This window comes from Aphanomyces astaci (assembly GCF_000520075.1).
Source record: "Aphanomyces astaci strain APO3 unplaced genomic scaffold supercont1.6, whole genome shotgun sequence".
In the NCBI taxonomy this organism is placed as follows: Eukaryota; Oomycota; class Saprolegniomycetes; order Saprolegniales; family Verrucalvaceae; genus Aphanomyces; species Aphanomyces astaci.
In genome coordinates, this window is record NW_009798269.1 from 933,811 (window position 1) to 948,094 (window position 14,284).

Below are 14,284 nucleotides of genomic sequence, written 5' to 3' on the forward strand. Positions count from 1 at the left end.
GAAACACCTATCTATGATTGGTTGAAATAGAAATTTACTTGATTTTGATTGGATGCAGGTCACATATTCTGAAATTGTATCCGCAAAGTTCACACTCGTTGCTGAGATAACTGGACGCGGGAACAAGCAGCGCCGTCGGATACGTTCATACGACATGTCTAGCAAGAGACGCCGCACCGACAGTCCTTCCAAGGAGGAGGTTGAGTATGGCCATGTGGATGTTGCCGCGTCCAAGGTCGTTGCATTGCTGCCTACCGTTGCGAACGAGCCGACCACGGGCACAATCATGGACGGACCAAAGTTGCTGGCCGAGTTGGACGAAAAGTACACGTTCTTGGCGTCGTTGCTCAAGGAGTTCCGCGATGAATTAAACGTGCCGTCGACAACGCCTATTTCGTCCGACCAAGGCTGGTTCTGGTTCATGGAGATGAAGTTCCTCATCACGTTCCTGCAGCAGATGTCGTATATGGAATTGGCGCTGTCGTCGACAAAGCCCGACTCGTTGACGCACTTTGCGGCGAACCAAGCGCAGAAGAATCGCGTTCATCAATGCGACCGCGACGAGATGATTGCGCGGTTGAATTTCATGGAGCGGTTGCATGCGTACGTGTCGTGCGTTGGCGTGGCGCGGCTCGCGATCACGTCGCCGTTGCCTCGGGTACGTCGTCGTGTTTATTTCGTCCATCGAGAAACCACAGCTACAACACATACATAGGTGCATCGTTTAGCGACTCAGTACGACCTCACGGCCAAGGAACTGGACCTGTTCCAGCTCATGGTGATCTTCCAGGGCTGCCAGAGCACCACCGTACGCAGCCAGTTGATTGAAGAAGACGTGAACCGCAAGATGATGATGTTCCAGCGCTTGGCGTGCATCTCCGAGATCGACCTGGAAGAGTTCGTCGACGACACCCGCGTGCACGTGAAGGAAGGCACGGTGATCGCCGAGCCCGACAACTACACGACGGTGCTATCGCTGTCTTCGATCTGCGTCCGCGTGTGCCTTGGCCGAACGCTGACGCCCAACCACATGCTCAAGGTGAGCCAGACAGCGCTCGAAGATTTGCTGCGCGCCGAAGGGTGTGTGGTGGAGCAGGCGTTGGAGTTGGGCGACGACCGCCGGCTCGTGGGCCATAATCATACCAAGCGACACGAGGCAAGTTGCCCGAGTCCGTCAGACACCAACCCCCCGTCGCCCCGCGGTGACGACATGGGGTTTGAAGAAGACGGGGTAGTCAATGGTGACAATGACGACGACAGTGACGACAATGATGACGAAAAGGACGAAGACATTGCATCGTTTATTGGCACGTACAAGTCGACCAAGCCGCGTCGACAGCCTAACCAGCCTCATCGGCAGGACAAGGCGGCGGATTTGACGGGGGACGCGAGTTCGTTTGAACCGTACAACCCACACAACCAGCTCGAGTACTTGGAAGATCGGTTCCAGGTCGTGGCATTTGCCATTCGAGCGTCGGGCGCGAGGGTCAAGGACCAGATGAAGGAAGCCGGCACCAAGCAGCCGTGGGGAGAAAGCTACGGCAATCCGATGACGGCGGGACGGCGGGAACTCAAGGCCAAGCAGCGCGTGCAGGATCGCAAGGTCATGAATCGCTTGTCATTGACGCGGTACGTCACCCGCGGCTGTCGTCGTCGTGGTCGCTCACGGGTATATATATATGTGTGTGTACAGGGCGGGGGAGATTCCACTGCCGCGATTGGAAGAGATGGCAACCAAGTTCAAACTCAACACGTTTGAGCAAAACGTGATTGTGATGCTGATTGGGAAAACCATCTCGCCGGTACTAAAGAACTTGCTCGAGGGGGTCGACACGTCCGCCGTCCAGCGCATGGACGAAAGCATCACGGTCAACCAGATCCTGAGCGTGTTTTGCGATACATTTCAAGAGCAAGTAGCGCATCGGGTGTTCTTTTACAAGTCGGCGCGGTTGTTACAGCGCGGGTTGGTCAAGCTCAATCGAGGGTACGACACTCAATTGTTGTTGATGATGCTATCGAAAAGACGTGGCTGAGTTTTGTGAATCATGTGGCTATTGTGCGTGAAAATAGGCGGTGGCACTCGAGTGGCGGCGATCTCGTCGACCAGCGCGTCGAGCTGGACCGCCGCGTGCTGGATTGGGTGGTCGGGCTCGATACAGAAATCAACGAGCTGGTCGAGGGAAGCGACCTGTACAACCCCAAGGTCCAGCTAAGCCAAGTGGTGCTGCCAGACGAGTACAAGCAGACAATTCTGTCCACAGTCACCGCGTACGAGCACTTTCGCACGTATCGCAAGACGAGCGGACTGGATCAGACGCTCACGTACGGCACGGGGCTCGTGCTCCTCCTCTGTGGGGCCAGCGGCACGGGCAAGACCATGACAGTCAACGCGGTGGCGCACCACTTGAAGAAGCGCGTGCTGTTGGTGGACTTTCCGTCTTTGCAGGGCAAAGCCAGCCAAGACCGAGGGTACGTACGGTACATGAGCGTTGACGAGGGGTATTTGACGTTGATTGGATCTTGTGTAGCGGCGAGTGCGACGCCGACTTGCGCGGGTTGTTTCGGGAAGCGGACATGAGCAATGCGATCTTGTTCTTTGACGAGTGCGAGTCGATTTTCAAGCAGCGCGAAATGGGCGGCGACCGGCTGCTGAACGCGCTGCTGACCGAGATGGAGCGGTATGAAGGCATTGTGTTTCTTGCGACGAATCGGCCGTTCGACTTGGACGAAGCCATGCACCGCCGCATCACTGCAGTGTTCGAGTACAAGGCGCCCGACCACATCCAGCGCCGCGAAATCTGGCGCGTGCTTGTGTCCGACAAGCTCAAGTGTTGTCCAGAGATTGACTGGGAAGCAATTGCCCTGAAATACGAACTCTCGGGGGGGTTCATCAAGGTATGTACGCGATAGCCAGCGGTTGTCGTCGTTGAATGTGTTTTAGAATGCCATCTTGTCGGCGTTGCTCAAAGCCATTGGCCGCAACTCGACGGACCCTGTGATCAACCACGACGACATTGTGACGGGGTGCGCGCTGCAGATGCGCGGCAGTCTGCACATGAAAACATTTGACCATCGCGTGGTACCCACAACTGGACTGGACGCGCTGATCGTGGCAGACGCCGTGCGAGCGACGCTGGCAGAAGTGGTGCAGTTTGAAAAAGCTCGGAACGTGATCTATGGCCAGTGGAACTTTGACTTTGGCCTCACGACCAAGTACAACAAGAAGAACCAAAAGGGCATCTCGGTGCTGCTCATTGGGCCATCCGGTGTGGGCAAAATCAGCGCCGCCAAAGCGATCGGGTTTGAAGTCGGCCGGCCACTCAAACTCGTGCACTTTGCCCAACTCCAGTGCGACTCGGCCGCCGACACGCGCCGCGCGCTGCAGTCGACCTTTGACGACGCCCGACTCATGGACGCCGTCTTGGTGCTGGAAGGCTTTGAGATGTTTGGCATGGACGTGCACGGCCAGGTCGACGCCGACTCGCCGAGGTTCCGCGTCGAAGCGCAGCGGTTGATGGACATGGTGGACACGTTCCCTGGCATATCCATCCTCGTGGCCACAACCGCGTCGTCCGTGACGAGTCTGGACCACGAATTCTCGCGCCGGCTCAAGTTTTTGATCGAGATGCGTCCGCCCACGGCGTCGCTGCGCACCCTCCTGTGGCGGTCGTTCTTTCCCCCCACGGCGCCCCTCGCCCCCGACGTGGACTTTGACAAACTCGGCATGCGCTTTGAACTGTCCAACGACGCCATGAGCAACGCCGTCTTCCGCGCGGCGGCCATGGCGGCCCTGCGGCCAGAAGCCACGCGGCGCATCACGATGAAGGACCTTGTGAACGCGGCGGAGTTAGAAAAGAAGAAGGGGCGGAACAACGAGATGCGAGATCGGTTGTTTGTGTAACTTAACAGCGATATAGTATTACATAACTATACACATATAGACATAACGTGGGGAATCACAATTGGCCACAAACAGCAACGCAGGTAAGTTCGAGGGTGGGCAACCAACCTACCTTGGATGCAACATGACGGGGTTAGCTAGCTGCTTCGGACAGGGAACTACGTACTACTAATGCTGATGAAGTACTCACGGAGCTCCTCTGTGGGGCTGTAAAATGACATCAAAAGGTAAGGTTGAACCAGGGAAAAATGACGAGGGTGGCGAGTGGGGTGCGTTAAGTCGAAGTCAATGTCAGAACGACAACTAAGGAAACGTGTGGATATGGTTTTCACAACGTGAACGTGGGACGAGACATTGGTAGTTTACACGAGCTTAAACTGTTTCACGAGACGGTTGTTGGTGATCTCGTGCAGGTCAAGCACGGCGTCGGCGCTGCTGCGCTTGGCCGTGGGTGGAGAGATGGAAATGAGGCTGGATATCGACGGCAGCAACACGGCACCTCCGCGCCGATGACCAACGGACGATAGCATTGGCACGGATGGTTCTACTGACGGCACTTTGGCCTGAAGCGTCGCCGACGACGTGGCTGGACGCAGGACGAAGTGGTCAAAACAAGTGCGAGCAGGTGTTGGCCTGGCCTCTTGGGTCGGCGTTGTGAACACGTCCAGCCTTCGGTCCTTGGACGAAGTCACGGGAACAGAGTGTGCGCCGAGATGACCTGGCGGCGGCAAGCAGTACCCGGATAGCCACCACGCCTCGTCGCCACTTTCGTTGTCGTTGACGCCACACCCAGCCAATGGTGGCGGTGGCTGCATGGAATCTGCAGCCCGAACCACCACATCCGGCGCCTCGTCCACCACGATGCGAAGGTCCACGCGCGGACGATTGCTCTTCTTCGTCATGAACCGGCGCCGGTCGGTGTGTGTGAGTGTGAAACGACACGCGAGGAGGTGAGATCTATATTTTCTCCCATCCGCACAGAAAAAGAGCTGCTGACAGTTTCACCTTTCTACCATGATAAGCAGAATGTGTCGGGTCTGCGCACCATAGCAAGATGGCGTTCACGGTATATATGACGCGTGCCATCGATACGTAACGTTATGCTGTACTGCCGCCGCAGCCTTCCGTTGATCCGCTTTGAATTGACCCGCGCCAAAACCATCAACTTGAACTTTTCTGTGTCGACATGACGATTGCATGAACAGCCGCGAGAGGTGGATCTTACGGATAATATCCGGATGGTTTGCACTTTCGAAACGGCACCCCACCTATGGCGGGGCGCAAAAAGGCCACGCCGACGGAGAAGTCGTCGCGCCCTGAACTCGTAGCTTTTGTGACGTCCGTGGCGAATGAATCATCCCCAGACTACCGAGCATTGTCGGCCAGACGTCCGTCCGCATTGAACGACATCATCTCGGTGTTGCGGAATGGGGCCAACCACATCCATGAACGCGGTAACATGCATCGACGAGGCCAACGAGGTTTTTCATGCCTGTCGTAGCGGTGGCTGCACGTGCGCTTGGGCTTCTCATGGACCGTGACGTGGCGCTTCGACAGCGCATGAAAGTCGATTCGGACACGTTGGTCGATTCGTTGCTTCAGATCATTAATTCGTGTCGACACGCCAAATCGCAGTCGACAGAATACCGAAAAATGCACGTGAATTGCTGCTTGGTCATCTCGATGGTCATGGACGGTACGTTGCAACGCTACTGAAACAGACGTGTTGAAGGAATCTCGTAGCTCCGCGGGGCGACCATGCTGCGGTTGGTAGTGTCGTGGCGATCAATTCAGACCTGCTGAAACTAACCGCCCCACCCGCTCCACTCGTCCACCCCCCCCTCAAATCCAAGTCGTCCACTCCATCTTCGTCCCCTTCCGCTGCATATTCCCCACCTACAGTATCGACGGCGCCCCCCTCTAGCCCATCGAGAAACCAACACGACGCAGACTCACCCCCGCGCACCACCACAAACAAGATGTCCAGGGTAGATCGCACCCATTGTTTCGATGCCTTAATATCGGCGTACATGTAGAAACGAAGTTTGGCCTCCACGAGTACGACTCCCCCTTCGGACACGGGGCTCGACCTCGTCTTTCGACCTCCGACCACGAGTCGACACCGGTCGGCCCATTCCGGACCCCGCCCCGTCTCGATGAAGTCAGCTTTTTCTCTCTCCATCCAAACGTCATATGCTTGTCCTAGGTCTGTCCTCTTTGGTGACGAAGGGCGGGTCATGGGGCTCACCCCCTCTGGCGATAACCTCCCCATCTACGAGTTCAACGCGACCTTCTCCGGCTACAGCGTTCCCAACGTGTATTTCCCCTTCCATCGCCCCAATACGTCAGCCGGCACGCCGCCTCCGTCGTACACGAGCCGCGACATGATGCGCCCCACGACTATCTCGAAACCAAGCCGCGCCATAAAGTCGTCCCACCAAACCCACGCATTGACATCTACCCCCAACATCATCTTTCCGTCCAAGTTGTATCGGGACTCGTTGCAGTCCAGCCACCGACCGCGCCCGTTTGTCATGCCACCGGATTACATGCTGGACATGCTCAAGACCAACCAAATGCCGCTTTCACTTCCGTTTAGTCGCCACAGCACATGCCGAGCCGACTCTTCCGACAGGTGCAAACCGAAGTTGACATGACAAAGCATACAATGTTCATGTTCAATATCGATAGTCGCATTCAACCGACACCATGGGGTGAAGTGAATCGCGTTGTCCTCGGTACGTCTTCACAACAACGGCATCATCATGTCGTTACCCGTTGGGATACATTTCCTAAAGCCACAGATCCCATGACTGTAGGCACAAGTTTTGCAAAATACCCCCAGCTACAAAGTATCGCGTTTATTGCCGAGCCGACGACATCACGTGAACAAGTCGTGCCCTATAACAACGAGAGCAAATGCATCGGTGGAGGGCGAACGCACGATGAAGAAGACGACAACAACTTGGACATAAACAGCGTCGCATACAAGAGAAGGCGACTGCTGGCGATTTTGCACGCCCCGATTGACTCGACCTCCGACATGCAAACCCTCGCCATCAAGGAACACACGACCATCATGACAGGGTTCAGCCTCACGCTGCATCAACTGCACGACGACGAGCGGTCCATCATGACAAACTTGAGCCAGACGATCTTGGAGCAGCGAAACCAGCTGCCGCTCAAATTTCTCTTCGAGTTACCGGGGGGCATCGGGTACTGCCGTGACCGGCTCCAGACATCCATGGCGCTTTGGGTCGAGGAGTTTGAAGTAAACCAGCAACGAGCAGCGTGGCTGCAGTGGAAGGCGCTGGTGGAAACGTTTCGATTCAAGGATCGTATGGGGGATTTTGTCCGACAGGCCGCGTTGAAGCGCATGCGGCTGGCCATGGATCTAATGGTTAAGGCGTTCGTTCACAAAGGATGGGTCAAGTGGGTGTTCACCACCCAAATCGACATTTGGTACTGTATGACTGGAATGTGTCTGTCTGCATTCCAATAAGCTACTTAGATTGACCTTACTCAATATGGGTACACATCTACAGGCACTTTCGAGATCGACATGCTCGCAAGATCCAGCCCCACCTGCGGCGCCACTTTGCCAAGAAGGCGTTCTTGGCAAGTCATGATGTCAAGCCCGTGGGGGGGTGCTTTACTGACATGTTCTTGGCGCCGCCCCGCCCGAACCTTCCGTTTCAAATCCCCCTGCGCGTCCGACTCGAGCGGCGGCAGCTCTGGTTTGCCGCCATCGCCGTGCAAGCGCCATACCGTGGCCGGCGCTTCCGCAAGTTTATGCGGACGCAGCGCCTCGCGGCCACGAAGATCCAAGCCGCGTCTCGTCGGCGGCAAGCGCGGCTGAAATACGTGGCTGCGCGGGCCAAGGTAATTCGTCTGCAGGCGCATATCCGCCGCCACCTTGCGCGCAAAGCGTTTGTTCGACTCCGCAACGCCACCATGATGGTGCAGCGCAACCTTCGCGGCCGCATGGCGCGCCAATTCGTACGTAAACTAGCAAATGGAGGACAGTGTTGTGTTTGCTTCATTCTTGTGTTTGTTGTGGATGAAACCAATAATATCGTGGCTGTGTGTAGGTGCGGTTGGTGGTGCTCGCGACCCGTCGCCAAGGAGAATGGCGATGGCAAACGGTGCAGCCCCTGCTTCGGCTGGCGCGGGGGCATCTAGCCCGGCAGCAAGCCCGGGCTATCCGAGCATATCATGCCAACCGGCTGCGATCCGCCCTGCTCATTCAAAAGGCATGGTACACGTACAACAACGAGTGGACGACGTTCCTCCTCCTCGGGTGTCTAAGGGAGCGCGAAGTGGACGAGAAGCGGTGGGAGCGGGACCTCCACCTGTTCCACCGGCACCAGAGCGCTGCACGCATCCAGACCGAGTTTCGAGCGTTCGTAGCCAACCAACGACACACGATGGCGCTTCGGATTCAACTAGCGTACCACTGCCACGTAGCTCGACGGGCGTTGGCGCGGCTGAAAGCGCGAGTGATTGCCCACCGGCGGATCAAGTGGTGGTTCCGCGCCCACCACGCCCGCCGCCACCGCCTGGCCACACGGATTCAGTACTGGTGGCGCAAGGCGGTACCCGGTCGTATGCTGCGCCATTTGGCGTACGTGGCGAAGGTCATCGAGGCCATCGAACGAAGACAAGCTCGAGTCCGAGAGTACAACGCCGCCACAACCTTGCAAGCCATCGTGCACGGTATATAGTATGGTCCACACGACACACAATTCTGTCCTTCTTTTTCAATGCCTCGTCTCCAAACTACATATACACGATGATATTGCCAGTCCAAACAGTATTTGGTGGCTGTGGATAGGGGTATGGATACGCTATCGCGTGAAAAAGACCAAGAGCGCCATGGTGATCCAACGAAATGTGCGACGGCGGCAGGCGCAACAGCTGGCCAAGAGACTTCGCTACGACCGCCGCGTTCGAATTGCTACGGCGTGTCTCGACACCGTTTACCGCCAAGTACGACGCCTACACGACTACAACGTCATCCCAAGTAACGTGATGTACTCACTGAATGGTCGATTAGGTCGTGTTTCGCGTGCTGGAGCGTCGCAACTTGCAGTTTCGAGCGTGCGCTACGCAAATCCAACGGTACAATGTGCAATCTCATGCACGGATTTACGGTATACAACGGGTATGGTCGTTATAGAATGTACCGGGGCCAGAAAACCCGGCAGTCCCTGGCTGAGCATTGGCGCTGGCTGGACGAGCGGACGCGGATGGCGCGGCGAGTGCAGCGCCTGTGGCGCCAAACGGCAGACAAGCGGTTTGCTAAGCGGTTACTGACCCTCCAGCGCCGTCGGGTGGCGAATCCATTCACAGCCATCTCGTCGCTTTCGGCCGTGGTGGACACTGCGATCGAGAAATCGCTGGTGCATTTTGACCCGTACGACCTGCTGGTGGGTCTCACGCTTATCGGGTGGCTGCGGCGGCTCGGCCTGGACGAGTACTATGACGTGCTCTACCAACACGGGTATGTATGAACTGCCATGTCATATATGCATCGAGTCAAATGTATACGAATGCATAGGTACACGACCACAACATCGTTGTCAAGTATCACGGACGAGTTTTTGCAATCGACGTGTCAGATCAAAGACAAGGATACCAAGCAGCTGTTTCTCACGGGCATGCGGTACCGGCAATGGCAAACTGACGTTGTCGAACAGCGAAAGGTCGTGGCCAAGCTCGAGAAAGCCGCCGCACGACTCGACGCGCATTTCCAAAAAGCGCTCAAGGGATTAAGAGAGCAGCAAGGTGTGGTCCTGCGGTGGCAACACAAGGCGGAAAAGGCGCAGGCGGAGGCCACCGAGTTCGCCCATCCCCCCAAAGCCGTCCGGCGAAAGCTCCAACGAGCCCAAGTCGCGTTGGCTGCCGCCGAGTCGGCGCTCGAGGCGTGCGTGAAAGCCAAGGGGGAAAAGGAAGCGGCGGCGGGGGCCGCCAAGGACAAGTGGATGCAGGCTAAAGCTGACTTAAAACCGATGGAAGCCAACGAGATCAAAGCAGTGTTTATACGTCAAGCTGCCACATATGTCGACTCGGCCGAGGTATGTAAAACTGGTGGTTTGTGTAGCTTGGTGGTGTCATTTTGAACTGGGTACTAGACAATCAAGACTCTGTTCTTGGACTACTTTCCCAACATGGACTTTCGCGCCGTACGTTTTGTCGAGTCGCTTCACGACAAACCCGTGACACTAGCACAACTGGTCCGGTTCTTCGGTCGCTTCACCACGATTTCCGACGTGAAATTCAACACGGCGTTGCTTACAACGTCCCCCCACGACGCAGAAATTGCTACCCACGAGCACAAACGCCTGCAACTTTGCACCGACGTCTTACAGTTCGCGGTCGAGAGATGTGGTGACCTCCTCCACGTGCCTATCCTGGGCATGATCGACCCACGACAGGCGCCGTCGGATCTGTCGTCGTCCGTTCTGACAGTTGTCCAAGGGCTACAACAAACCCGAAGCCAGCCGTTGCCCGAGCGGCCACTGACCCTGCGCATTTGCTTGGCGGAGCTGTTGCAAATGGAAGCTTGTGCCATGAAGGTGCAGCGCCTGTGGCGAACGCGGCAAGGCCGGCATATGGCGATAGCATTACGAGACCAGCAACTCCGCAGCCATCTCGCCGAGTCGTACGCGGCCGAGCGGAACCGCCAAAACGTGCGAAAGGTATGGGAAGACGACCTGAAGAAAGCTCAAGCGATGCTACAAGCCAGGACAGACGCTGCCCGCGAGGCGGAACTAGTCGCGGCGTTGAGCATGACGCTGCGCTTTGGGTACTCGCAGGAATGGGACGACGACCACCAGGCGTGGTATTACATGCACATGTCCACGGGCGAAAAGCTGTGGGATCGACCGAGTTTCAACCGCGACGAGTTCAAAGCCGTCCACTTGCTGCAGCGGTTGGTCCGGCGATACTTGGGCAAGTGCCGACGGGTGGCGTACAAGCGGTCCCTTGACCGATGGGCCAAATATGAACGGGATAAGGTCGTGTGGGACGCGCAATGGATGGACCGCAAGCGCTTTGTCACGTTGCGAATTGGCGACATCCAGACTACTACCCCGGCTACCATCGTGACGTGGCGACATGATAGTAGCCATCCATTCTCTCGTTCTGCTTTGTCAAAAGGAGCAGTACTACCCGCCATCCCATCGACAGCAGACACGTTGAACGCGTGGACGACGCTGTTGGAGCAGGCGTATCACAAAAGCGTCCGGAAGGATCACCTGACGCACATGCTGCTGCCAGTGTACGCGCGCCCCCCCAACGCCCACGCGGCGGCGACGCTCGAGTTCCTGCGCTTGTTCAGCCACCTCCGCGATGCCCTTCGCCCCACTGGCAGCGTGAAGTTGTCCATGGCGTACACAAAGGTCGACATGCCGTTCGGGTGGTCCGAGGTGCCACAGGACACGGTGTACTACCTCCACGAGCCGACGGGGGCTGTGAGTTGGGACGTGCCAGAGTTCACGTTTGACGACGAGTATGCCGCGCGGAAGCTCCAGTCGGCGTATCGCATGTTCCAGGGACGCAAAGCGTTCAAGCGGATGCTGCACACGTTCTCGTTCGTCGACTTGTTGCACGCATCCATCAAGCATGGCGCGGGCGTCGGGTGGGTTGGCTTTGGCCTCGAAGGCATGTCGCTTCCAGTGTACTTGAGCCGCGTCGGTCTTGTCAAGCAAATCCCAAGCATTACGAAAACGAAACTCAACATCGAGTCCTTCTGGACCGTTCCCGACGACAAGTGGTTGGGGCTTGGGGTTGTGTGGTCGAAGGAAGAAAAGGCGCTGCTGGCCACCGCCCCCCGCCCGCCCCTCGGTGCCCTGAATGGAGACAAGCACGGGTTCCACATCCTCCCCACGGAAAAGGTGTTGACGCAGCTCCTCATGGCCCACTTTACAGGCCAACAAGGCCGAGTCCAGAGCATCGTCCGGGCGTTCCGCGACCTCCCCTTTCCCGTGTCATACAAACAACTCGAAATGTACATTCGGGGGTACACGGGGCGACCAGCGCAAGCAGCAGAGAACGTGATGGAGATTGTGCCCCACGGCAGCACTACCATCGAAAACGAAGTGGATTTGTACAAGCTCTTCCGGCATGCGTTGCGGAGATGCGCCATTGTCGCAACCAACCTCAAGCTCAACCCCCTGGCTAAACGACTCGACCACGTGCTTCACGTTGCCACGTCGATTCTTGGCGTGGCTTGTGATTTAAAACTCGCTGTCGCAGCGACCCCTCTTTCCCTGAACGACTTGGCCTGGGTACGCACGTTCGAACAGTTATTAGTATTTATCCTCCCGTATGTACAGTAACACGGTGATTTTTAGGTGGGCCGGACCTTGCCCTGTGTGAAAGGGTTATGGGAAAACAACTTTCGGCAAAGTGGCAAATTGACAGTAGCCCAAGCCGCGCTGTGGCTGCGCCAAGAAGGCGTCGAGTTCATGCTGCAATACATCCGATCAACGGTCGCTGTCCAGTCGACCTACCGCATGCACGTGATCCGCAAGTGGTACATGGTGGTGGTGGCGCACCGCAACTACTCCGCGCTGACCATCCAACTCGCGTGGCGATGCAGTCGCGCCCGCTCCGTGCGGTCGCAGTACCTTGCCGAACAAACGTCCGACTACGAGCAGCACTACGTCGAGGCGAGTCAGCTGTACTTCTTCGTTTACGTACCGACCCAAGAGCGCATCAACGTGAGCCCCGTCGACGCGTACGGCGCTCCCATCGCATACCGACCGGTTGTGTTGGATCGCGTGACGAGGAAGTTAATCCTGGCGTGGCCGTGGCTGGCGTCGTCCAATCAAGCGCCGGATGTGGCGGCGGGCAACGTGTTCGAGTCCAACGTCGTGTGCTCGGTGTGCGACAATGAGCGAGCAAGCCGAGTCTGCGACGTCTGCTGCACGAGTCGTGGCGACTACATTTACTATTGCTTTGCGTGCTACTGCTCGGCGCACCCCCCCGCGCTGACCTGGCACACGTACCAGCCCCTCAATCGGCTTCAAGCGCTGGCCCTACGATGTGTCGAGTGCACGCGGCTGAGTTCCCATCGATGTTTAGTGTGCAAAGAAGACTACTGCGACCGATGCGTCGCCCGGATTCACAGCAAGGGCAAGAGAGCGACTCACTTAATTGAACACTACGAGCCCAAGAGTCAAGTGTGCATCGAGTGCGAACAACGCGTGGCACTGAAGGTTTGTACGGTGTGTGCCGACGCCTTGTGCGAGGATTGCGCCAGTCGAACCCACGCCCGAGGCAACAAGGCCAAGCACGTGATGGACCCCCTCCTGCAGCCCCTTCCCCCCGGCTCTGAACACTGCATCCAGTGCAAGAGCCGCGTGGCAGACCGCACCTGCCGCCACTGCGCCGGTCCCGTGTGTCATGTCTGCCTCGACACGTCGCATCCGGTAAGGCCCCCCGCCCGTCTTTCGTTTTGTTTTCGTCGTCGGATTGTGTGACGTGGCGCGCTGTAGGCGCTGTGTTTGGACGCCCAGTTTGAAGCGGCGAAACGAGTGCTGCTTGGCGACAACGTGTGCGTGGACTGCGGCAAGCCGGCCGACCGCGTTTGCGAAACCTGCGGCGACAAGTACTGCAGCGTGCGGTGGATGGGGAACCCAGGGTGCTTTGAGCGCTTTCACGCCAAAGGCAAGCGCATTGAACACGTGGCAGCGAGCCTCGACGTGCCGCCGCTGGTGCTGTCGCCCGAGGCGTTGGCCCTCGAGAAGAAAGTGGCCGCGCACAAGCACGCCATGCAGGCGGCCGCGGACGTCGCCGCCAAAGCACAAGAGGCCGCCGAGATGGACGAACGGCGCCAGAATGAACGGGTGCAGAAGGCGGTTGCTGCTGACGTCCAACGCGCCAAACGATTGGTCGCGACCGAAGTCCCGCCCCCCGAGTCGTCCGACGTCTCCGCGACGACCCCTGAGCGCCGCACGGTCGTGTTCCGCAAGCCGAAAAAACAGGCCCCCCGATGCACGACGCAGGGCTGCACGGCCGAGGCGCTGCGGAAGCTGCCGTTTTGCCCAAGTCATTGCACGGCGCAGAACCTGCTGGCCATGGGGCACGACGCCAAAGGCGCGGCGAGGATCATGGCCGAGCTCGAAAAAGTCAAAGGACGCCACGCCCACGAAGCCGAATTCGGCGTGTCGCTGCTGGAAAAAGTGCGTCGGGAATTCAAAGATATGGCGTTCTTAATCAACGAAAAGTGATCGACAAGGGCACAAAACCTTCTGCGACGACGACGACGACGACGACGACGACGATGGGGGGCCAAAGGCTACATGGATCTCTAGTACTACTACATGGATCTCTAGTACTACTTGTTGATTTCGAGAACAAACAAGCCAGCGATCA

At 57.5% G+C, this 14,284-nt stretch overlaps 3 protein-coding genes across 4 annotated transcripts; 2 read left to right on the forward strand and 1 right to left on the reverse strand.

The window, feature by feature from the left end:
* The first annotated feature begins 81 nt into the window (after positions 1-81).
* Positions 82-3,952, forward strand: H257_03683. Of its 2 annotated transcripts, XM_009827882.1 has the most exons (6): positions 82-658; positions 716-1,629; positions 1,694-1,984; positions 2,071-2,469; positions 2,529-2,895; positions 2,942-3,952. In XM_009827882.1, exons 1-6 carry the CDS (start codon positions 155-157, stop codon positions 3,899-3,901), a joined length of 3,435 nt encoding a protein of 1,144 aa, XP_009826184.1. In that variant the 5' UTR covers positions 82-154; the 3' UTR covers positions 3,902-3,952. The 2 variants fall into 2 exon arrangements, with proteins under 2 accessions (XP_009826184.1, XP_009826185.1); XM_009827883.1 differs by having other exon boundaries at positions 2,529-3,952.
* A 291-nt stretch (positions 3,953-4,243) lies between these two features.
* H257_03684 (hypothetical protein) lies at positions 4,244-4,878 on the reverse strand. Its single transcript, XM_009827884.1, has one exon. The coding sequence runs from the start codon at positions 4,801-4,803 to the stop codon at positions 4,264-4,266; it is 540 nt and encodes a 179-aa protein (XP_009826186.1). The 5' UTR covers positions 4,804-4,878; the 3' UTR covers positions 4,244-4,263.
* A 235-nt stretch (positions 4,879-5,113) lies between these two features.
* On the forward strand, positions 5,114-14,186 carry H257_03685 (hypothetical protein). Its single transcript, XM_009827885.1, has 16 exons — positions 5,114-5,355; positions 5,403-5,597; positions 5,645-5,889; positions 5,938-6,062; positions 6,108-6,536; positions 6,593-6,639; positions 6,721-7,363; positions 7,447-7,900; positions 7,993-8,617; positions 8,736-8,890; positions 8,958-9,022; positions 9,081-9,404; positions 9,462-9,978; positions 10,036-12,192; positions 12,259-13,338; positions 13,405-14,186. The coding sequence occupies exons 1-16, from the start codon at positions 5,172-5,174 to the stop codon at positions 14,137-14,139; spliced, it is 7,980 nt and encodes a 2,659-aa protein (XP_009826187.1). The 5' UTR covers positions 5,114-5,171; the 3' UTR covers positions 14,140-14,186.
* Positions 14,187-14,284: the final 98 nt, after the last annotated feature.